Here is a 24,827-nt window from a genome sequence, read left to right as displayed (position 1 = left end):
TCATTAAAACACTTCAAATTTCTCTTACGAATAAAACGTGGGTTTGTCTTAGGAACCTTAGTATTTCTAAAAGCAACAACAGCACAATGGTCACTTAAATCATTACAAAAAACACCAACCGCAGAATATTTATGTGAAACATTTGTTAAAGCCTGCAGGTATAATACAATGCCTTAACTGCATACTAATGTAAGACTGGACCTGAGCATGTATGAACCTCTTATAATCTGCCATTATCATCTCATAATGATGATTTGTTATTGAAGGGGTTCAAGACCTGTCCAAGGTGGATGGTTGATCTGTCTAACATGACATTAGGCTATATAAAGAGTCACCTCCTAAGTGGGTCTGTGGGCATATGTCTGAATTTGGCGGGTGCTTTGGAGTTTGATGACTCTCCTGCAGCCCAGGATGGTGGTGCGTGCTAAAGCTTGGCAGGAGTGCACTGGCATGGTGGTGACCCTATGTCGCGTGCGGCCACAGTTGTCAATCGCCGCAGTGCATATGGAATGAGTAGATTTCTGAGAGTGTAGCTAACAGCCAAGAAACATGGTGGAAGAAGCTTTGATAATATAAATGTGTGGATAGAAGTTGCCTTTTGTAGCCTACATTAGAAGCTCTATAAACATTTCATGTCATTCTACCGAAAGCGGAGAGTTGATCTGTTTGTTCATCTTTGATCACCTTTATGGAACAATATTGCTCTGCAGATGCGCAGCCTAGTCTACAGTCTAAAAATAGACAGCATTAGCTAGGGAAAGTGGTCGAATGGAAGGCAGCAGTAGACTAGAGATCAGATACTCACGCCCTGGTGAATTCCATGGACAGCAGCGCGTCCAGACTGGACCCATGTTTCACAGTGCCCGGTCGGTTCTGGCACTGCCTCTGTGGGGTGACTTTGGTGTAAAGATGGTCTTTAGCTGCCATCATAACCCTCTTGCCATTCCATTGGTATTTCAGTCCTAAGTTCCACTTAGGCTACTTTCAGTAAAATCAGAAAGATAGAGACTAGGCTACATGTAAACTACAATCCCTTTTAGAGGATGGACTAAAACAAATGTTCCGAACACAAAATAAGATATTAAAGCAGCTTCCTGGTGGAACGCAGAGAAAGTCCATCCTATCCATAGCTGCAGAAGGGGACCACTAGTCGGAAGACACATTCGCTCTCTCGCCACATCACCCCGAGTCGAATGCGCCGACTGGGATGTTAACATTCTTCTCGCAGTTGGTCGCTGAAAATGTTAACATATCTGTCCTGAAATTATTTATCCGATGTAACTACGTTTCATTCCTTCACAAATGTCTTATGAATTCATATTTTTGAGAGACAGGATGCGCTTGCAACAATGTAAGATATTTCTTCACTCTGTAACCTGTATGATCAAATGTATCCATTCACGCTTTGGTTGACCGTGCGACGCAGAGTGAGAGTCTCTCATGTTGAATTCTTAAGACTGTAATGGTTAAAGAGGTACAGTTAAAAAAAAAAATTATATCTTAGAATTTTTCTAGTGTGGAAAATATTAAGGCCACCTCTTTAATTTGCAAAAGGTCAGAGGATATAGTATGTTTCCTAATTAGCCCTGCAAAACGTGGAAACAGTGAATACAATGCACTGCTTTGTTTACAGTGTGCCTTTCAATCATCAAGATCTAGGACAAACCCGGTTATTGTGAATGATAGAGAACACTAAACAGTACGAAAGAACACTTGATTTTAGCGTGCCACCCTTTGGCTACATCTGGTGTGTGTGTGTGTGTGTGTGTACGGATGCTACAAGAAGAACGTAAGATGACAATGTTAACATCAACAAATAACATTTTGCTATTATATAATATTATGCACAGTCAATATATGGAAAGCGCAATTTTATTACAAAATGAGTCCTTCAGAGACAATGTCCTCCATGTAAGCATTATGCTAATCTACAAATTAAGTAACGTTTCAATGTTAAAATTCTCAAAAATATACAGTACCAGTCAAAAGTTGACAACTATTCATTAGTTTTTTTTTTTTTTTTTTTTTCTTTAATATTTTCTACATTGTAGAATAGTGAAGACATATAAAACTATCAAATTACACATATGGAATCATGTAGCAACCAAATAAGTGTTATATTTCAAATTCTTCAAAGTAGCCACCATTTGCCTTTGGCAGCTTTGCACACTATTGGCACTCTCTCAACCAGATTCATGAGGTGGTCACCTGGAAGGCATTTCACTTAACAGGTGTGCCTTGTTAAAAATGTATCTGTGGAATTTCTTTCCTTAATGCGTTAGAGCCAATCAGTTGTGTTGTGACAAGGTAGGGGTGGTATACAGACGATAGTCCTATTTGACGATAGCCCTAAGACCAAGTCCATATTATGGCAAGAACAGCTCAAATAAGCAAAGAGAAACAGTCCATCATTACTTTAAGACATGAAAGTAAGTCAAAGCGGAATAAGAAAGTTTCTTCAAGTGCAGTCGCAAAAAGCATCAAGCACTATGATGAAACTGGCTCTCATGAGGACCCCCTCAGGAAAGGAAGACCCAAAGTTACCTCTGCTGCAGAGGATACGTTAGAGTTACCAGCCTCAGAAATTGCAGTCCAAATAAATGCTTCAAAGTTCAAGTAACAGACACATCTCATCAGAGGAGACGCAGGCCTTCATGGTTGAATTGCTGCAAAGACACCACTACTAAAAAGGACACCAATAAGAAGAAGAGACTTGATTGGGCAAAGAAATATGAGCAATGGACATTAGACTGGTGGAAATCTGTCCTTTGGTCTGATGAGTCTAAATTTGAGATATTTTGTTCCAACCACCGTGTCTTTGTGAGACGCAGAGTAGGTGAACAAATGATCTCCACATGTGTGCTTCCCACCGTGAAGCATGGAGGAGGAGTTGTGGTGGTGCTTTGCTGGTGACACGGTTTGATTTATTTAGAATTCAAGGCACACTTAACCAGCATGGCTACCACAGCATTCTGCAGCCATACGCCAACCCATCTGGTTTGAGCTTAGTGGGACTATCATTTGTTTTTCAACAGAACAATGACCCAACACACCTCCAGACTGTGTAAGGGCTATTTGACCAAGAAGGAGTGATGAGTGCTGCATCAGATGACCTGGCCTCCACAATCACTCGACTTTAACCCAATTGCGATGGTTTGGGATGAGTTGGACCGCAGAGTGAAGGAAAAGCAGCCAACAAGTGCTCAGCATATTTGGGAACTCCTTCAAGACTGTTGGAAAAGCACTCCAGGTGAAGCTGGTTGAGAGAATGCCAAGTGTGCAAAGCTGTCATCAAGGCAAAGGGTGGCTACTTTGAAGGATCACAAACATAAAATATATTTTGATTTGTTTAACACTTTTGGTTACTACAGGATTCCATATGTGTTATGTCATAGTTTTGATGTCATCACTATTACTCTACAATGTAGAAAATAGTAAAAAATAAAATAAAAACCCTTGAATGAGTAGGTGTCCAAACTTTTGACTGATACTCTATATCGCTTAAACCTGATTCGAATTCATCACCTTGTATGCTTTTGCTGTGAGCACAATATCATTTCTTTGGAATGCTCAACCTGATCAAACTTACAAAGAAAGAGACCATGTACAGCTCCACAAGCCTGGTTACCAGTCTGTTTCTGGTGTCTAGACAACTCCTCCTGAGTTGTCATGACAGCACAGACAGATCTGGGACCAGCAACATCGCAACAAGCAAATGCAAAAACAACAATACAATGGAGTTTGATTCTAATACAAACACAATGCCAAACAAATGTCTGTATCTATCGTAAACAAACCATTTCCACATTACAACTCACTGAAAGCATGGATTTAGAGTAGACATAACACACAAGGTATGTGTTCCAAAACTGCACCAAATACCCTTCACAATGCACTACTTTTGGCCAGAGGCCTACTGTATGAGCCCTGGTCCAAAGTCACGCACTCTATAGGGAATATAGTGCAATTTGGGAAAAGCCATAAAAGAAAGCTAGGCATGAATGGCCAGTGTTCTTTAAGATTTCATGAATGAATTTACAGTTTTTCCCCCCTAACATTTCCTTGAATGTGAGATTTCTTTCACAGAACGGAGGCACTTGAAAAATAGGAAGTGTAAGCGGAAGTATTTTTTCAAATCTATACACAGTCACCACAAAATAGTACAGATGTAGGTAACTGCCAGTTAAAGTTTTTATAAACATATGGATGAAAAATAAAAATAAAACACAAATTCACACCTATCCACAGTGAGCAGGTAAAAGGGGCAGTGGTATTGTCATATATAGGCTATGTCCCAATTATCTCTTCTACCTCCAAAGTGTGCACTTGTTCACTTCCCGTCACTGATTTTGAAAGACAATGACTGGTATAAGAAATACAGTGGAAACACCCACTAACCCATGTCTCCAACAACCCAATGCTTTGAGATTTGTGGGAAGAAGTGAACGACAGCACACTTCAGGAGAAAGGGGAGATGTTATTGGGACGCACCCATAGTCACTAGTTGCGGTAGACTCCCGGGTATATCCGGGACATGTGTTGCACGCCCTGGCTATACCACGAACGAAGACTTCTGCCTGAATTCCCCCTGAAACAGACACAGAAGATTGCGGTTACGAAACGAGGCTACACCTTTTCGCTGAAATACAAAAGATGAAAAAGGACAGCAACCATTAACTCTTTAGAGATGGTACTGCATGTGGTCCTCTGTAACTCAGTTGATAGATCGTGAAAAGGACAGCAACCATTAACTCTTTAGAGATGGTACTGCATGTGGTCCTCTAATTCAGTTGATAGATCGTGGAGCTTGCAACGCCAGGATAATGGGTTCCATTCACAAAAACCACCCATAAGTAAAATATCTGCACGCATGACTAAGTCGCTTTGGATAAAATAATCTGCTAAATGCCATATTACAGGAAAGGGAACTCAGTCAAAATCATTTCCCTGACAACCAAACCATAGAATACACTACGATCACAATAATGATCTAGGGATGTAAAAGGTTTCGTTTATCAAAAACGGAATTTCCCTATGAGAGCAAACAGAGAGGAGAACTAAGCATATACAAATGATTTTCAGCAGCTGAGAGAGTTCCCCCTAAATAGACAAATACTATTGTCTGTTCTTTTCAATCATATTTTCTGTTTGCAAAAACTATACAAACTTGAGAGAGATGGAAGAAATACTCCGGAAGTGAAAGGCTAAAAAAAACAAAAGCCTCAGACTTGTAATAAGTGGAAAAAAAACCAGATGAAACTTACATCTTCGTCCTCGCCGGACTCCGATGTTGGCTGGTAGACCACTGAGGGTTTGCTGTAAGAGAAACAACATAAGAGCCAACAGAAACATCTGTATATCTATCAACTACTTTATAGTGTACCATACTGATGTATTATCAACTGTTTGTAAGACGTGCAAGGAAATGTTATCACAAAACAATAATGTAAACTGTACATATCACACAATAGAAAAACCTCCAAACTACTGTAAGCCCTCAACTCTGTAAAATCAATCAGCCAAGTCATGCATTAACAAGATCATATAGGGCAGAGTAGACAAAGTAATCAGTTACCTTTCACTCTTTTCTGTAAGGGCAAAATTAAAATAAAATGTATAAATAGTGAGTAAAATGTGACATTTGTATGGTGATTAGAATATGCATTTGAAGGTTATAGACATTATGAACAGCAAGTTATCAGTCACTGATCTGGACCTGTATTTATAGTGTCTTAAAGTAGGAGTATAGATCAAGGATCAGGTTCCCTCTGTCCATGTTATATTTTTTATTTAACTCCGCAAGTCAGTTAAGAACACATTCTTATTTACAATGACGGCCTACCAAAAGGCAAAAGGCCTCCTGCGGGGACGGGGGATTAAAAAAATATATAAATATAAGACAACACACACATCACAACGAGACAATACTACATAAAGAGAGACCTAAGACAACAACATAGAAAAGGCAGCAACACATGACAGCACAGCATGGTAGCAACACAAAAGATGGTACAAACACTGTTGGACACAGTCAACAGCACAAAGGTCAAGAAGTTAGAGACAACAATACATCACACAAAGCAGCTACAACTGTCAGTAAGAGTGAACATGATTGAGTGTTTGAAATGAAGAGATTGAGATAAAACTGTCCAGTTTGAGTGTTTGTTGCAGCTCGTTCCAGTCGCTGGCTGCAACGAACTGAAAAGAGGAGCAACCCAGGGATGTGTGCGCTTTGGGGACCTTTAACAGAATGTGACTGGCAGACGGGTGTCGTTTGTGGAGGATGAGGGCTGCAGTAGATATCTCAAATAGGGGGGAGTGAAGCCTAAGAGGGTTTCATAAATAGGCATCAACCAGTGGGTCTTGCGACGGGTATACAGAGATGACCGGAGTATAGAGTGGAGTGATGTGTCCTATAAGGAGCATTGGTGGCAAAACTGATGGCCGAATGGTAAAGATCGTCTAGCCGCTCGAGAGCACCCTAACCTGCCGATCTATAAATTATGTCTCTGTAATCTAGCATGGGTAGGAAGGTCATCTGAATCAGGGTTAGTTTGGCAGCTGGGGTGAAAGAGGAGCGATTACGATAGAGGAAATCAAGTCTGGATTTAACTTTAGCCTGCAGCTTTGATATGTGCTGAGAGAAGGACTCCCAAGTACTTGTATGAGGTGACTACCTCAAGCTCTAAACCCTCAGCGGTAGTAATGACACCTGTTGGAAGAGGGGCATTCTTCTTACCAAACCACATGACCTTTGTTTTAGAGGTGTTCAGAACAAGGTTAAGGGCAGAGAAAGCTTATTGGACACTAAGAAAGCTTTGTTGCAGAGCGTTCAACACAAAATCCGGAGAGGGGCCAGCTGAGTAGAAGACTGTATCATCTGCATATAAACGGACGAGAGCGCTTTCTACTGCCTGAGCTAAGTTGTTGATGTAAATTGAGAAGAGCGTGGGGCCTAGAATTGAGCCTTGGGGTACTCCCTTGGTGACAAGCAGTGGCTGAGACAGCAGATTGTCTGACTTTATACACTGCACTCTTTGAGAGACGCATTTAGCAAACCAGGCCAAAGACCCCTCAGAGAGAGACACCAATACCCCTTAGCCGACCCACGGGAATGGAATGGTCTACCGTATCAGAAGCTTTGGCAAAGTCAACAAAAATAGCAGCTTAGAATCAAGGGCAATGGTGACATCATTGAGGACCTATAAGGTTGCAGTGACACATCCATAACCTGAGCGGAAACCAGATTGCATACCAGAGAGAATACTACAGACATCAAGAAAGTCAGTCAGTTGATTATTGACACGTTTTTCAAACACTTTTGATAAACAGGGCAAAATAGAAATAGGCCTATAACAGTTAGGATCAGCTTGATCTAATTCATTATCATCTAAAAGGCCAATTGGATTCTAGATCTGTATTCCGACTAGACACTTTCTTAATACAGGACGAGGAGTCCTTAGGGTGAATAGGGGATATAAACTCACTGGGCATGTATCCTTTGCAGTGGGCGTACCACAGTCCGAAGCACAGCAGTGCCAGGGCCAGGAGAGCCACAATCACCCCAGCAACAATACCACCAGTGTTGATGTTGCCTAGAGAGAGAGAGAGCATTAGAGAACGCGGGAGGGAAATGAGACGTGTTACACTGGCTCACACTCCTAAATGACAAAGTCAAAATGGGATAGAGTGAAATAGTTTCAAAATCTCAGTGTTCAGTTGAACACCGTGGTCCTGGTGTGGAAAAGCAATGTGTGAGTTCTGTATGCAATAAAGAACAAAGCACACAACGCATCTAGACCAGATGAGTGGAAAAGCACTTTGAACACCGCTGATGTAAATAAGGCTTTAGAAATACAATTGATGGATTTGATTGATGAAAACAGTGTGAGTGACTGATCAACTGCCTGAGATACTAGACTAGGAAAAAAAATCTGATGTTAATAGCCAAGCACCTACTAGCACTGTTTATGATTTCAAAAGGTTGTTTGGCAACATCACGACCAGCTCAACCAGCATGGGAACATTTTATGTTTACAGGTCACATGTGAATCTGCTGCAACAGCATGGCTCCATACTAACATTCCCCCCACTGTCCTGGCAGTCCCGGGAATAGAACCCACTGTCCTGGCAGTCCCGGGAATAGAACCCACTGTCCTGGCAGTCCCGGGAATAGAACCCACTGTCCTGGCAGTCCCGGGAATAGAACCCACTGTCCTGGCAGTCCCGGGAATAGAACCCACTGTCCTGGCACAAGTGCCATGCTCGATCAGACGAGCTACACATTTTTTCAAATTGCACGACGCCACAATTTTGTTTTGGTGCGACTAAATTATGGGCATGTGGCACAAACTGAAAAACTTAGTGGCACGAGGTCCACCAGCCCATGATTTGGTCGCACCCCCAAAAAATTGTGGGGTTGCGAGCATGGCTCTGTTGGTAGAGCGTGGCTCTTGTAATGCAAGGATAGTGGGATCAATTCCCGGGACCATCCATACGTAAAATGTAGCACGTATTACTAAGTCACTTTGAATAAAAGCATCTGCTAAATGTCATTTATCATCATCATCCTCATATCAAGTCATACAGAGTTCTTCATTAAAACGTGTAATAGACTACTGAAAAGGTATTCAAGAAATAAGTTATCTTTTTTCATATTTGAATGTGCAACCTAACCCAGTGATTGTCATGCATTTTATATTTGACTGTTAAAATAGGGCTCCAGAATTCTTTTTTTCTCTTCAATTGCGATGAATTTGCCTGCATTTTTATGTGCTCTAATATCACAGGCTAATTTATTTGGGGCTAATTCACCACCCGAGTAAGTGGAAACTCAAAACGCATTAGCTAGATAAATAAACTCAGCAAAAAAATAAACATCCTCTCACTGTCAACTGCGTTTATTTTCAGCAAACTTAACATGTGTAAATATTTGTATGAACATAAGACTCAACAACTGAAACAAACTGAACAAGTTCCACAGACATGTGACAGAAATGGAATAATGTGTCTAACAAAGGGTGGGGGTCAAAATCAAAAGAAACAGTCAGTATCTGGTGTGGCCACCAGCTGCAATAAGTACTGCAGTGCATCTCCTCCTCATGGACTGCACCAAATTTGCCAGTTCTTGCTGTGAGATGTTACCCCACTCTTCCACCAAGGCACCTGCAAGTTCCCGGACATTTCTGGGGGGAATGGCCCTAGCCCTCACCTTCCGATCCAACAGGTCCCAGACGTGCTCAATGGGATTGAGATCTGGGCTCTTCGCTGGCCATGGCAGAACACTGATATTCCTGTCTTGCAGGAAATCACGCACAGAACGAGCAGTATGGCTGGTGGCATTGTCATGCTGGAGGATCATGTCAGGATGAGCCTATGCGCTCCCAATGGCATATTCACATTTTGCATGCTCCGTATCGCAAAGCCATATAAAATATCTTGTTTGCAAAATAGTTGCTATTGAGCTCAAAATTGAGAGTTGAGAAATAAACAAAAGTATACCTACAGAAACCGGAGAACCTCCTCACTCCAACCATGACAGCTGTGTTTTCCAAGCAACTGGATTTTAAAATGTTATTCAATCAGGACCCCCCCCTTCCCGAGCATTTTTTTCCCTCAGGAAGGGGGAAAGAGTGGCTCACGTGACACAGCAGGCCTCAGCAAAACAGGTACAGGGCCTTGGAAGCTTTTATTACAGGAATCATGAGGATAATGAACTATACTGTTTTGACCAAACCATGGTTTTAGCCTCCTACAAAAATAACGTTTTGAGTGAAGTGACCATGTAGAATGTGCAGCTCGCACCAATGTGACCGATAAAAATGTTCCCTCGCACAGCCAAGTCAAAGGGTGTCAAAATGCGACTAAATGATGGCAGTCTGGAGACCTGAATAGGTCGGAGGATTAAACGGCCCGCAACATGGTTTCTGAATGTAAAATGTACCCCGTCAATTGAGATGCTTCCAGCCAATGCGCCGAAGAAGGGGGGAAACCTAACGCTGGTAATATGGTCACAATCTTTGAACGGTTTAGGCTAGAGACAAGCGGTTATCTCTGATGTTGTGGTGCAAACACTGCTAGCTTTTTCCCCTCTAGGCCACTCAGAAACAGTGGTACAGTGAAGCCTAATCATTAAAACAATTATATATCTGGAAGATTTGTTTTCTAGGAGCTAAAAATTCCAAGCCGCACAGTAAAATATTTAGGAGCATATGCGACCGGTCGCATTACATTTACATTTACATTTAAGTCATTTAGCAGACGCTCTTATCCAGAGCGACTTACAAATTGGTGCATTCACCTTATGACATCCAGTGGAACAGCCACTTTACAATAGTGCATCTAAATCTTTTAAGGGGGGGGGGGGGGGTGAGAAGGATTACTTTATCCTATCCTAGGTATTCCTTAAAGAGGTGGGGTTTCAGGTGTCTCCGGAAGGTGGTGATTGACTCCGCTGTCCTGGCGTCGTGAGGGAGTTTGTTCCACCATTGGGGGGCCAGAGCAGCGAACAGTTTTGACTGGGCTGAGCGGGAACTGTACTTCCTCAGTGGTAGGGAGGCGAGCAGGCCAGAGGTGGATGAACGCAGTGCCCTTGTTTGGGTGTAGGGCCTGATCAGAGCCTGGAGGTACTGAGGTGCCGTTCCCCTCACAGCTCCGTAGGCAAGCACCATGGTCTTGTAGCGGATGCGAGCTTCAACTGGAAGCCAGTGGAGAGAGCGGAGGAGCGGGGTGACGTGAGAGAACTTGGGAAGGTTGAACACCAGACGGGCTGCGGCGTTCTGGATGAGTTGTAGGGGTTTAATGGCACAGGCAGGGAGCCCAGCCAACAGCGAGTTGCAGTAATCCAGACGGGAGATGACAAGTGCCTGGATTAGGACCTGCGCCGCTTCCTGTGTGAGGCAGGGTCGTACTCTGCGGATGTTGTAGAGCATGAACCTACAGGAACGGGCCACCGCCTTGATGTTAGTTGAGAACGACAGGGTGTTGTCCAGGATCACGCCAAGGTTCTTAGCGCTCTGGGAGGAGGACACAATGGAGTTGTCAACCGTGATGGCGAGATCATGGAACGGGCAGTCCTTCCCCGGGAGGAAGAGCAGCTCCGTCTTGCCGAGGTTCAGCTTGAGGTGGTGATCCGTCATCCACACTGATATGTCTGCCAGACATGCAGAGATGCGATTCGCCACCTGGTCATCAGAAGGGGGAAAGGAGAAGATTAGTTGTGTGTCGTCTGCATAGCAATGATAGGAGAGACCATGTGAGGTTATGACAGAGCCAAGTGACTTGGTGTATAGCGAGAATAGGAGAGGGCCTAGAACAGAGCCCTGGGGGACACCAGTGGTGAGAGCACGTGGTGAGGAGACAGATTCTCGCCACGCCACCTGGTAGGAGCGACCTGTCAGGTAGGACGCAATCCAAGCGTGGGCTGCGCCGGAGATGCCCAACTCGGAGAGGGTGGAGAGGAGGATCTGATGGTTCACAGTATCGAAGGCAGCCGATAGGTCTAGAAGGATGAGAGCAGAGGAGAGAGAGTTAGCTTTAGCAGTGCGGAGCGCCTCCGTGATACAGAGAAGAGCAGTCTCAGTTGAATGACTAGTCTTGAAACCTGACTGATTTGGATCAAGAAGGTCATTCTGAGAGAGATAGCGGGAGAGCTGGCCAAGGACGGCACGTTCAAGAGTTTTGGAGAGAAAAGAAAGAAGGGATACTGGTCTGTAGTTGTTGACATCGGAGGGATCGAGTGTAGGTTTTTTCAGAAGGGGTGCAACTCTCGCTCTCTTGAAGACGGAAGGGACGTAGCCAGCGGTCAGGGATGAGTTGATGAGCGAGGTGAGGTAAGGGAGAAGGTCTCCGGAAATGGTCTGGAGAAGAGAGGAGGGGATAGGGTCAAGCGGGCAGGTTGTTGGGCGGCCGGCCGTCACAAGACGCGAGATTTCATCTGGAGAGAGAGGGGAGAAAGAGGTCAGAGCACAGGGTAGGGCAGTGTGAGCAGAACCAGCGGTGTCGTTTGACTTAGCAAACGAGGATCGGATGTCGTCGACCTTCTTTTCAAAATGGTTGACGAAGTCATCTGCAGAGAGGGAGGAGGGGGGGGGAGGGGGAGGAGGATTCAGGAGGGAGGAGAAGGTGGCAAAGAGCTTCCTAGGGTTAGAGGCAGATGCTTGGAATTTAGAGTGGTAGAAAGTGGCTTTAGCAGCAGAGACAGAAGAGGAAAATGTAGAGAGGAGGGAGTGAAAGGATGCCAGGTCCGCAGGGAGGCGAGTTTTCCTCCATTTCCGCTCGGCTGCCCGGAGCCCTGTTCTGTGAGCTCGCAATGAGTCGTCGAGCCACGGAGCGGGAGGGGAGGACCGAGCCGGCCTGGAGGATAGGGGACATAGAGAGTCAAAGGATGCAGAAAGGGAGGAGAGGAGGGTTGAGGAGGCAGAATCAGGAGATAGGTTGGAGAAGGTTTGAGCAGAGGGAAGAGATGATAGGATGGAAGAGGAGAGGGTAGCGGGGGAGAGAGAGCGAAGGTTGGGACGGCGCGATACCATCCGAGTAGGGGCAGTGTGGGAAGTGTTGGATGAGAGCGAGAGGGAAAAGGATACAAGGTAGTGGTCGGAGACTTGGAGGGGAGTTGCAATGAGGTTAGTGGAAGAACAGCATCTAGTAAAGATGAGGTCGAGCGTATTGCCTGCCTTGTGAGTAGGGGGGGAAGGTGAGAGGGTGAGGTCAAAAGAGGAGAGGAGTGGAAAGAAGGAGGCAGAGAGGAATGAGTCAAAGGTAGACGTGGGGAGGTTAAAGTCGCCCAGAACTGTGAGAGGTGAGCCGTCCTCAGGAAAGGAGCTTATCAAGGCATCAAGCTCATTGATGAACTCTCCGAGGGAACCTGGAGGGCGATAAATGATAAGGATGTTAAGCTTGAAAGGGCTGGTAACTGTGACAGCATGGAATTCAAAGGAGGCGATAGACAGATGGGTAAGGGGAGAAAGAGAGAATGACCACTTGGGAGAGATGAGGATCCCGGTGCCACCACCCCGCTGACCAGAAGCTCTCGGGGTGTGCGAGAACACGTGGGCGGACGAAGAGAGAGCAATAGGAGTAGCAGTGTTATCTGTGGTGATCCATGTTTCCGTCAGTGCCAAGAAGTCGAGGGACTGGAGGGAGGCATAGGCTGAGATGAACTCTGCCTTGTTGGCCGCAGATCGGCAGTTCCAGAGGCTACCGGAGACCTGGAACTCCACGTGGGTCGTGCGCGCTGGGACCACCAGATTAGGGTGGCCGCGGCCACGCGGTGTGGAGCGTTTGTATGGTCTGTGCAGAGAGGAGAGAACAGGGATAGACAGACACATAGTTGACAGGCTACAGAAGAGACTACGCTAATGCAAAGGAGATTGGAATGACAAGTGGACTACGCGTCTCGAATGTTCAGAAAGTTAAGCTTACGTAGCAAGAATCTTATTGACTAAAATGATTAAGATGATACAGTACTGCTGAAGTAGGCTAGCTGGCAGTGGCTGCGTTGTTGACTTTGTAGGCTAGCTGGCAGTGGCTGCGTTGTTGACACTACACTAATCAAGTCGTTCCGTTGAGTGTAATAGTTTCTACAGTGCTGCTATTCGGGGGCTAGCTGGCTAGCTAGCAGTGTTGATTACGTTACGTTGCGTTAAAAGAACGACAGTAGCTGGCTAGCTAACCTAGAAAATCGCTCTAGACTACACAATTATCTTTGATACAAAGACGGCTGTGTAGCTAGCTGTGTAGCTAGCTACGATCAAACAAATCAAACCGTTGTACTGTAATGAAATTAAATGAAAATGTGATACTACCTGTGGAGCGAAGCGGAATGCGACCGGGTTGTTGAGTGCGGAAGTTCTAGTCGGTAGACGTTGGCTAGCTGTTGGCTAGCTAGCAGTGTCTCCTACGTTAAGGACGACAAATAGCTGGCTAGCTAACCTCGGTAAATTAAGATAATCACTCTAAAACTACACACTCTAAACTACACAATTATCTTGGATACGAAGACAGCAAAGACAACTATGTAGCTAGCTAACACTACACTAATCAAGTCGTTCAGTTGAGTGTAATAGTTGCTACAGTGCTGCTATTCGGTAGACGGTGGACGTTTGCTAGCTGGCTAGCTGCTGGGCAGATAGCAGTGTAGACTGCGTTAGGACGACGAAATACGATAATTACGCAACTATCTTTGATACAAAGACGGCTATGTAGCTAGCTAAGAAGAAATTGCTAAGATTAGACAAATCAAACCGTTGTACTATAATGAAATGTAATGAAATGTAATGAAAAGTTATACTACCTGCGGACCAAAGCACGAATGCGACCGCTCGCTCCAACCCGGAAGTGACTCGCACTTTAGAGACTTGCCTGTGACCTATATTTCAGTGTAGAAAACACTTTCCTTTATCGCTTTCCTATATATATTTGTTTTTATTTGTCAGTAAGCTTTCAACCAAACCATAGTGTTTTACATCGAGTTGATGGCCCAGTAAATAAGTTAGTTGAACAATTCTATATTGCTTTTCATTTTGGTAAAATGTTTATTCTTATCCCCGGTTTAGCCCAGGCTAGTCTGCAATGGGCTTTCCCCCATAGAAAGCAAAGGGCACTTACGGACTTCCATCCTCACAGCTTGACAGCGTTGAACAGGGCCGGCATCATTCATAGCTTCACAGCTGTAGTCTCCTGTATCTATCGCCAAAGCAGAGGGGAACTCCTGCAGCAGAGATATGGAGGTGTTTACAAATCACTGATATAAAATACAAGGTGAACAACTGAAATGAGAGAGAGATGTAAAGTTGCCAAACAGTTCTGTTGTGTTAAGGGCGTTTGTATGCTTCCCAGCCAAAACAGTTCGTAAGTTCGTAAGTTTGTGCATATGACAACATTTTGGTCTTCGGCAAGTTTCTTTTCTTTTCTTGGTTTGTCCGCACAACATTTTTTCTCGAGGCAAGCCAAAGTCAACAGCCAAAGTCAACGGCCACTTTCGTCGGTGATTGGTCAACAGTAGGGATTCTTCAATTAAGTGTTTGTTGTCATTCAACGAAATAATAAATACATTTATCCACATTTCTTCACTACTGCACCAAAAACATTAGCAAGATATAAATCGCACGACTAAGACCCCCCCCCCCCCCCGCCAAAAACGTCCAAATGAATGACAGATGTCTCGAGTTATCAGATTCAATTGGACTATTTTGAGGCGTCTCGAGATGGAAAATGTACCATTGCCGCCTTTTTTACGTTTTTCAAGCAAAGGTCTTTTAAGGGAGTAAATGCGAGCACACTTGTTAGTTTCGCCTAGCAGACTTTGGCTAGGCGCTAGCCGACCTGAAGCATGACGACGCCTTTAGCCTGCCGAGTTGACCATACAACACAAACACATCTGGCACCTGGGTTGTACTAATTAGGCTCCTCCCCCAAATTTAAAATATTGTTTTTGTTGTCCATTGCAAAATGGTTTGCTACAGTGTGCCCTAATGAATATGATCCAGGTGAGGTGTATTCAGCAACCACTGACCAGGTTGCCATTGAGAGGGTTGATCTTGTAGGTGTAGTTCTTGAAGGCAGGGAACTGGCTGGGGTCCTCGGGAAGAGGGATCTTGTCCTTATACCACTTGTAGGTGGGGGAAGGAGACCCCTCTGCGTCATGACAGAACAGTAGCACGCGACTCCCCGTCGTCACAGAGGTAGGGATCCTACACATGGGCACGGATGGAGGTACTGCAGGGGGATGTAAGAGAGGTAGTGAGAGGCAGCAGAGAGTGAGAGCAGAGAGGCACTAACCTGTTTTAGTGACTCGGCAACCAGCTAGTTGCTGTTCTTACGGTCTGTGTGTTTCTATTGTGTATTTATATTGGCTGGTGCAATCATCAATTAATAAAGTACTCTTTTATTTTATAAAATAATATTTACATCTTATGGCCGTGGTATCACGAATCAATTCACTAATATGGTCATAGCATCGTGACAACATGAAACTGTCTGCAGCCGATTGCAAATGTGTATAACATTTACAGACAATCAGTTTCTCACACTGGGATGAATTCAGTCCCACAAATAATCCTTCAAAGCAGTGTCTAGCTCTGTTCTATAATAATAATAATTATAAACTGGGTGGTTCTAGCCCTGAATGCTAATTGGCTGAAAGCCATGGTATATCAGACCGTTTACCATTGGTATGACAAAACATTTATTTTCTGCTCTCTCTGTTGGTAACTAGTTTATAATAGTAATAAGGCACCTCGGCGGTTTGTGATATACGGCCAGTATAACACGGCTAAGGGCTGTGTCCAGGCACTCCGCGTTGCGTCGTATGTAAGAACAGCCCTTAGCCGTGGTATATTGGCCATACACCACACCCACTCAGGCCTTATTGGTTAATTAACAGGAAATGATAGATATGTTGCGCAACAGTTAGATGATAAGACTCTCCTTACCTAAAACAGTGAGATTCACCTTGACATCCCCAACATACTGTTTGTTAGACACCTCACATTGATACTGTCCATTATCTTTGCGCGTCACCTTGCTGAACCTCAGCACCCCATCAAACTTAGTGGCACGGCCCTCATAAAGTGCTGAAAGAGAGCAAGGTAATCAGTGATTATATATATTTTTTAAATTATTATGGCAGGTAACTCATGTGGTAAGTATATCTAGCCCTAATTGTAGAAAAATGCAATCACGACACAAATACAAGAAGTCACATGTCATGCATTTCCTTGGAATCAAGTCTGAACAGTTTGTGTACTTACTGGTGGGTTTCCCATCGAAAATGACATAGGTCGTAGAACCCTTCATGTCCCTAAACTTCCACTCAACTCTGGCATCGGCCCCAAAGTCAGCCGAGGGAATACAGGAAAGATCAGCCCCTGTAGAGATGAGATTGATCATTTTAACTACATTACTTGGGGATAAATATGCAAAATGGCATATAATAAATTGTAACACACACACACCTTGCTTGTAACACACACACACACACACAATGACAGGCGAAAGCTTTTGTTTATTTTAGAAACTGCCCATTTAGAGTTAATTTCCATTCTCCAGGACTTACCCTCATTCTCTTTAGCCCTCACATTTGCATTTTTGGTTGTAACTATGAAGGCCTCTACACCTGGGGAAAGGGAGAGAAAAGTAAAGCGAGCAGTCAGGGAAATGAAGGAGATGACACTGCATCGTTGGAATTCAAAAACACCAGGTGCTCCAGTCTTACCGCTGCTAACACAACAGAAACACACACCTGCAGAGATGACTGGTTTAGTTTCTGCTGAACTTAAGGAAGAACCTTTTAATGACCCGCCCCTATCGCCCTTTAAAGCCCTAAGAGCATGTCTGGTGCTCAGCCAACCAATGGCCTGAAGCCTACAGCACGTGGCCTGACTGCGAACAAATTCTTGGTAAATGTGACTCACTCCTCTGTACTGAGCCAGAAAACCTTCATGTGAAACTGGGCCAAGACTGTAAGTATGTCCACTCCAGACATTTAGAGTCTATGGTCCAGCCAGAAACCTACTGAGCAGTACCACCATTCACCACCAAAAGTATGTCCCAGCAACAGCACCAGAGACAGGTGGCGCACATGACATTAGTAACAGTCACAACCTGGGTAGTAATACTGTACATTCCTTCATCAGGTACATACAGGATAGGACAGCCTAGCTCATTTCTACACACTAGTGTTCTATTAGAGGATATTATATATCCAGCCAGTGGTGTAAAGTAACTACATAAAAATACTTAGTAGTATCTGTATTTTACTATTTATTACTTTTGAAAACTTTTACTCCCATACATTTTCACTGACACCCAAAAGTACTCGTTACATTTCGAATGCTCATGCAGGACAGCAATATAATCCAATTCACGCACCTATCAATATAACACGGTATCATCCCTACTGCCTCTGATCTGGCGGATTCACTAAACACAAATACAGCGTTTGTAAATTACACCCAAGTGTTGGAGTGTGCCCCTGGCTGTTTGTATTTTTTTCAAAATAATAATTGTTCCTTATGGTTTGTGTAATATAAAGAATTTGATGTATAGCATTTGTTCACTTGAGTAAAAGTGTGACAATTGTGTTATACCACTGTACTTAAGTACATTTAAAACCAGATACTTTTACTCAAGTACTATTTAGCTGGGTGACTTTCCCTTGAGTCACCTTAATAGAAAATGTCTTTACTTTTACTCAACAGCTTTTATTTGAGGGTAGTTAGTGACTGAACAACAAAGAGATATGAGAGTTTAGTTTGTCCATTTAGAGAAATGGTTTAGTCAGAGAAAATCCATTGATTGATTTCCTTGTTACGTGAGTATCGGGGGTGGGAAGGCAAAGCTTCCAAGGTGAGACAATAACCACACAGATAACAGGTGGAAAGTAGTGGTGCATGTGTTGACGTTTGGAATGTTTGAAGGCCTTCTACACCATTCAAATGTTTAGCTCAACTCTTGAAACTAAGATGATAATCAAGGTGTTTTTGTACAGCACAAAGGCTGCCCTTGTGAAAGGCAGTTCAGTGTGGTGTGGTTCATAAAAGTGTCTTGTTAAAGGACCATATCACTAGGCCCGACTTGACTCACAGCGGACTACAGCTTGAAAGTAGCTACATATTCTAACTGAGATGTAAACGATCCCATACAGCCGTTACACTGTCGCTAGTGGAAAACCCGGACAGCAAAAAAATTTTTTTTTAACTAAACTTTTCTTGCCGATACGTTTTGTTCTCGATTCGGAAGAAACTTGTCTCTTATAAATGACCGTGTCCAGTGACAGGTGGTACTCCAAACACCAGATAATATTTAGAAAGATAAATGGCGATTCCACACCAGCGGAGGAAGAAAATATTTTTGGCATCTCAGATTGCCAGAACAATTCACCTAGAGACTTAAATTGGGAGTAAGGCTGTTTGACGTGCTTTTTACTTTTGTATCACAATCATGATGAAAGTGGCCATTTTTAGACCTATACCTGCCTACTGTAAGACTTGATGAACTGTGAACCATACATGATACAGACAACATCTTGGTGTCATTATATTCCTTATAGTGTGCTCTAACATATGGAGTATGCATAGATTCTGAAATACAAATACTGACATTAATTTATTCAACATAAAAAAAATATTAATATGAATCTCAAAAAAGTGTCCTTTTTGATTTTGTTCATTTTAAGACATATACTTGTCCAAACAATATAAGTACATAACATTTCCAGAGTGGGCTCTCTGCTAATTCTGAAGTTTTAATCAATATTAGGAGCACCACCAACAGAATGAATGGTAAATGGATTCAAAGCGAACTCCCATTGCTGGTGATTTGCTGTATGTGCAGTCCTAAAGGAGGACTGTGATTGGTTAATGACCTATAATGTCAATTTCTATGTACAAAATGGGTAATATCATTAAAAGTACCAGAGCCCACTCTGGAAATAGTACACGTTTGAAAAGTATATTGTTCCCTGTCAACTCTGCTTTCAAGTTAGCTACACATTGTAACGGTGCAATGGAAATGCTTCCATAAAGGCGTTACAACAGCTAGCGGAAAGCACCGGCAGCAAGATTACATTGGACAAATTCTGGTAGGTCCCTCTCCATTTTGTTTAGTTTGCTTCTATTTGGTTGCAAGACATAATGAATACACCCCTGGTCATTTCAGACAGTCTGAAAAAGTTAAATATCCATTCATTGCCTTACGGTTTAGTTAACCCAGAGCTGAACCTTATAGACTCTGTGGTCTATAGTAAGATTCAGTTCTGGGCTATGGTTTAGCAAGCTTATAAGTGAAACGTTATATTATTAAGAACATAAAAGGGACATCTAGATAGCAGATTGTAACGGGCTAATGTGCTGCTCCATTAGCCGCTAAAGGCTAGGTACTGTCAGAGGTGAGTTAGTCTGTGTGGTCCGGAGTACTGGCAAAATAAATAGTGGGGGTACACCGTACCGGTAAAACATGAGCTTTTCACAATAATTAAGATTCATAGAAAATAAGCCATTACACTATTTATCATTACCGCATGTCAGTCACATCAAAAATGTGCTAATAGACTTCAACGTGTAAAATACGCTCCAAAATGTGGTGTTTATTCAATGATTACACTGAAATGTGGCAGAGATGAGTGGCCGAGACCGAGACGCACAGCAGCGTAGGCATAAATTGAGGTTACGAGACGCGTCGGCCTAAGGAATGACAATCACGAATGTCGGTCATAACACTGACGTTTTGTAAGTGATGTCTCTTTGCATTTATCAAATGGCACTGTATGGATGATGGAATTATTTTAGAGTGGCGTAGCCTAATAGTTGGAATACTAACTGAAGTCGGGACATTGACTGTACATGTAGCCTATTGTAATAATACTCCTGCAGAATTAAGTAGTCCTCGCAGTAAAATGATAGATCAAATGGTCATTTTGTCACTGGAACATGAAATATGATGAATTTCTTTCAGCAGCTTTTGAGAATAAGGATGCGCACTTAGGGACTGTGTCGTGTAGCACAGACGTGCAATTTCTTTCAGTGACAAAAAGCTGACCGTATTTCATTTTTAACCACATAAAATATGTATCCAAGACAAAACATGTTGGATCATTTTCACAGCTTTTAATTTCCTTGAAACCGGTCCCTAAACATCCTCGCTCTGTGAGAGACGGAGAAATTATGTCAACTAGACTGTTGATGCATTGATCACTTAAAAAAAAAAAATACGTTCTCTCTCCAATTTCCTGGTATCCAATTGGTAGTTACAGTCTCGTCGCTGCAACTCCCGGACGGACTCGGGAGAGGCGAAGGTCGAGAACCGTACGTCCTCCGAAACACGACCCAACCAAGCAGCACTGCTTCTTGACACAATGCCCACTTAACCCGGAAGCCAGCCGTGTCAATGCGTCGGAGGAAACACCGTGCACCCGGCGACAGTGTCAGCGTGCACTGCGCCCGGCCCGCCACAGGAGTCGCTAGTGTGCGATGGGACAAGGACATCCCTGCTGGCCAAACCCTCCCCTAACCCGGACGACGCTGGGCCAATTGTGCGCTGCCCCATGGGTCTCCCCGTCGCGGCCGGCTGCGACAGAGCCTGGACTCCAACCGAGAATCTCTAGCGGCACAGCTAGCACTGCCTTAGACCACTGCGCCACTCGGGAGGCCCTGCATTGATCATTCTATTGGTTTACGACATTCTGGTGAGCAAGGCTTTACTTAGTATTCTAGAAGAGCATCAAGTAATGACAGAAGAGAAGCTGCATGCATCTAATAGACAAGTTGACGAACAAAGCCTACCAAATGTCAAAGTATAAGCAGAAAAAAAATCAAAAGGAGGGTGAAAATAATTTGTTCCCCCCACACCCTGTGTCAATAAAATCTTTCTGCTGTCCCGGAGTAATGTGCACAGGTAGCCTACATGAGCCTTTTGAAGTAATTGTTTTACAAATCAGATGAAAACATCATGACTGGTTGTGTTTATGCCACATAAAAAAAAAAGAAGATCGGCACATACATTTTAAATGTTAGATGACATCTGTATTATTAGGCCCACAGAGATCACATTAGATTATTAGGGATTCTATATGCAATTCTATGCTTAGGCCCCAAAAAAGTATTTAAAAAAAGCATGTGCAGGTCCCTGTACCTGGAAGAAATGAAATCTACTTTCATCCCAGAGTACTGTTTGGCATAGCACAGAGAATTTGTGACCAACCTTAACTAGTCGATACTTCCTCAATTCCCAACTTGGAAGACAACCAATGTCTTCTAAATGTCCATGTCTAGTTGCAGGGGGTTCGTTTGAACTTAGAAAATGCTCAGTTATTAAACTAAAACGTTTTGCTCCCTGATGTAATCCAACAATGTGTACGCCGACACCTTGTCCATTTCAGATCTTCTCTCATTGATTGAGACAGGTTAGGGTCATGACATGCAGCACTTTGGGGTGGACACCCACCAGTCTCAATCAATGAGTGGATTCAAATACTCTAAGCGTGTTTTGCACAGGGTGAAAGTTGATTGCATTCATTTTGGAACCGGGCTGTCTCCCGGGCGTGAGCCAAGTGCCCCGTTCAAATCCCACGGTAAAGTTGGTTCAAAACAAAAGGGAAATAATAAAACATGAGGAGGAATGAGTAGGATACTGTGTTTTCACATGAAAAAGTGATTGCTTTTGATAAACACTTCATCTGCCTTCCTAGTGAAAACCAGCTTGACAATTCAGACATACAGTGCCTTCAGAAAGTATTCAGACCCCTTGACTTTTTCAACAACAAAAAAATTAGGTTACAGCCTTATTCAAAAATTGATAGTCCCCCCCCTCAAACGACACACACACACACACAATAAAAAAAACTGAAATATCACATTTACATAAGTATTCAGACCTTTTACTCAGTTTCTTTTGGAAAACTCCAAGCGGGCTGTTATGTGCCTTTTACTGAGGAGTGGCTCTCATCTGGCCACTACCATAAAGGCCTGATTGGTGGAGTGCTTCAGAATTGGTTGTCCTTCTGGAATGTTCTCCCATCTCCACAGAGGGACTCTAGAGCTCTGTCAGAGTGACCATCGGGGTCTTGGTCATCTCCCTGACCAAGGCCCTTCTCCCCCGATTGCTCAGTTTGGCCGGGGGGCCAGCTCTAGGAAGAGTCTTTGTGGTTCAAAACTTCTTCCATTTAAGAATGATGGAGGCCACTGTGTTCTTGGAGACCTTCAATGCTGCATAAATGCCTTGGTACCCTTCACCAGATCTGTGCCTGGACACAATCCTGTCTCTGAGCTCTACGGACAATTCCTTTGACCTCATGGCTTGGTTTTTGCTCTGACATGCACTGTCAATTGTAGGACCTTATATAGACAGGTGTGTGCCTTTCCAAATCATGTACAATCAATAGAATTTACAACAGGTGGACTCCAATCAAGTTGTAGAAACATCTCAAGGATGATCAATGGAAACAGGGTGCACCTGAGCTTAATTTCATGTCTCATAGGAAAGGTTCTAAATAATTATGTAAATAAGGTATATTCTTTGTTTTTAATACATTTGCAAAAAAAAATTAAAACATGTTTCGCTTTTTGATTATAGGGTATCGTGTGTAGATTGCTAGGGAAATTGTTTTATTTAATCCGTTTTAGAATAATGCTGTAACGTAACAAAATGTGGAAAAAGTCGAGGTCTGAATACTTACCGAAAACACTGTTTTTTAAAGGAAAAGAGATGTTTCTGGAGGATGCACCATGTTTTCTTTTTGACAACATGACCGATCATCGCAGATTACTGTTCGAGTCGAGAAGGGCGCTCCTCTCTCACCACTTTTGGCCGATCACATCACGGGCCATGGACCGGTGCCCAGCAAAATCAAAGATTTGAAATAGTCAAGATGGCGTACACATTGTCAGAATACTTCATGGAGCGAAAAATAAATAACTACATTTAATAACAGAGCATTTTCTAAATTCAAATTAACCACCTGCAACTAGACATGGACGTTTAGAAGATATTGGTTGTCTTTCAAGTCAGGAAGTATTGGCAAAATAAGGTTTGGTTGGAAATTCTCTGTGCTATGCCAAACCTATCCAATAATGCCCCTCAGCCAGCTGCAACAGAGTAATTTTTTTATGTCTATTTATTTAACTAGGCAAGTCAGTTAAGAACAAATTCTTATTTACAATGATGGCCTACCCGGACCAAACACTAACCCGGAGGACCCTGGGCCAATTTTGCACCGCCCTATGGGACTCCCAATCACAGCCAGTTGTGATACAGCCTGGAATCAAACCAAGGTCTGTAGTGACACCTCTAGCACCGAGATGCAGCGCCTTAGACCGCTGCGTCACTTGGGAGCCCACCTAGTAACGGTCTGACTAGGTTATATTTTTAATATCTAGGTCAGATGTATGTGAATCATTGTAGATATATTGTTTCTTACTTTTTAAGAACTGTGTACAATGACTTAGCCAAGGCAAGCCCCTACTGATCCCAGGTCTGTTAATTATGTTGTTTTCTTATTTTGGGTTGGGTAAACGGATCTATGACCTGTGCCTACCTGTGGGCCTAAAGTGAAAGTTAAAAAATATACAGCAATCAAGTGCATATCTTACTAATACAATAAACACTAAATTGAAACGTAGGGCTAGTTTAAAATCATGAGGACTTTAGATCGACAGAAGGAGCACTCACCTGTTGCATGAAAGAATAGAAACACCGAAACCAAGCCGCTGACAAACATGTCGGCCCCAACACCTGAAGCCTTTGTTTTAAAAGCCAGCGATGTGTCCGATTTCGGTAATTTAAAAAAAGTACGATTATTCCAGCAATCAAAGCGCAATTCAGTAATTGTTGACACGTTGGCCCACTCGGTTTGAAATCTATACTTTCGACGAACAAGAACCCTACGCCCGTCCGCACCGACCGACTGCTCCTGTAGAAAAGTATGATAGCTATTCAGTCGAAACTGTGACGCAACCCGTTACCTACGTGACGTATGTCAATATAAAGCAGTCTACTGGTTTATTTCAATAACCGGTTTCACTTGATTAGTATTTTACAGTATATTATTTATACTGACTTACAGTATTTGAAGTATTAGCCTATGTAAACGCATATGTGGTATTTAAAACGAAAATCTTAATCATCACAGCTGAATACAAGGTAACTTTAACTTCTTTTTTTTTCATTTTTTTTCACTCATGTTAGTGAGATTGTAAATAATGTGAGTTGTTTTCGTTTTCAGTGTAGTAGATTTACAGTGTCCCTGTGTAAATAAGCACATATCTCTTTCACATGAATTTAATAGAAATTACAAATTAACCTATAACACAACATATTATTAGATGCTGAGG

General features: G+C 43.1%; 1 protein-coding gene across 4 annotated transcripts; it reads right to left on the bottom strand.

Moving 5' to 3' along the window:
- Positions 1-1,856: 1,856 nt before the first annotated feature.
- LOC139530454 (junctional adhesion molecule A-like) lies at positions 1,857-24,438 on the bottom strand. 4 transcript variants are annotated; one of them, XM_071326893.1, is made up of 11 exons: positions 24,166-24,438; positions 23,174-23,297; positions 17,057-17,116; positions 16,752-16,868; positions 16,434-16,574; positions 15,515-15,717; positions 14,608-14,710; positions 14,294-14,368; positions 7,488-7,595; positions 5,265-5,316; positions 1,857-4,588 (listed from the first exon to the last, which is right to left on the bottom strand). In XM_071326893.1, the coding sequence occupies exons 2-11, from the start codon at positions 23,241-23,243 to the stop codon at positions 4,501-4,503; spliced, it is 1,017 nt and encodes a 338-aa protein (XP_071182994.1). In that variant the 5' UTR covers positions 23,244-23,297; positions 24,166-24,438; the 3' UTR covers positions 1,857-4,500. The 4 variants fall into 4 exon arrangements, with proteins under 4 accessions (XP_071182994.1, XP_071182996.1, XP_071182995.1 ...); XM_071326895.1 differs by lacking the exon at positions 14,294-14,368; XM_071326894.1 differs by lacking the exon at positions 23,174-23,297.
- Between the last annotated feature and the right edge of the window lie 389 nt (positions 24,439-24,827).

Source organism: Salvelinus alpinus, chromosome 9 (genome assembly GCF_045679555.1).
Source record: "Salvelinus alpinus chromosome 9, SLU_Salpinus.1, whole genome shotgun sequence".
In the NCBI taxonomy this organism is placed as follows: domain Eukaryota; kingdom Metazoa; phylum Chordata; class Actinopteri; order Salmoniformes; family Salmonidae; genus Salvelinus; species Salvelinus alpinus.
This window is presented reverse-complemented; position numbering and strand designations above follow the sequence as displayed.

Excerpts from the sequence above, each read along its gene's own strand:
- LOC139530454 (XM_071326893.1), bottom strand. The coding sequence starts at position 23,243 with ATGTTGTCAAAAAGAAAACATGGTGCATCCTCCAGAAACATCTCTTTT. Across the intron at positions 17,117-23,173 it reads TTTAAAAAACAGTGTTTTCG|GTGTAGAGGCCTTCATAGTT; the intron begins GTAAGTATTCAG and ends CCCTTTCCCCAG. Across the intron at positions 5,317-7,487 it reads CTGCAAAGGATACATGCCCA|CAAACCCTCAGTGGTCTACC; the intron begins GTGAGTTTATAT and ends TTTCTCTTACAG.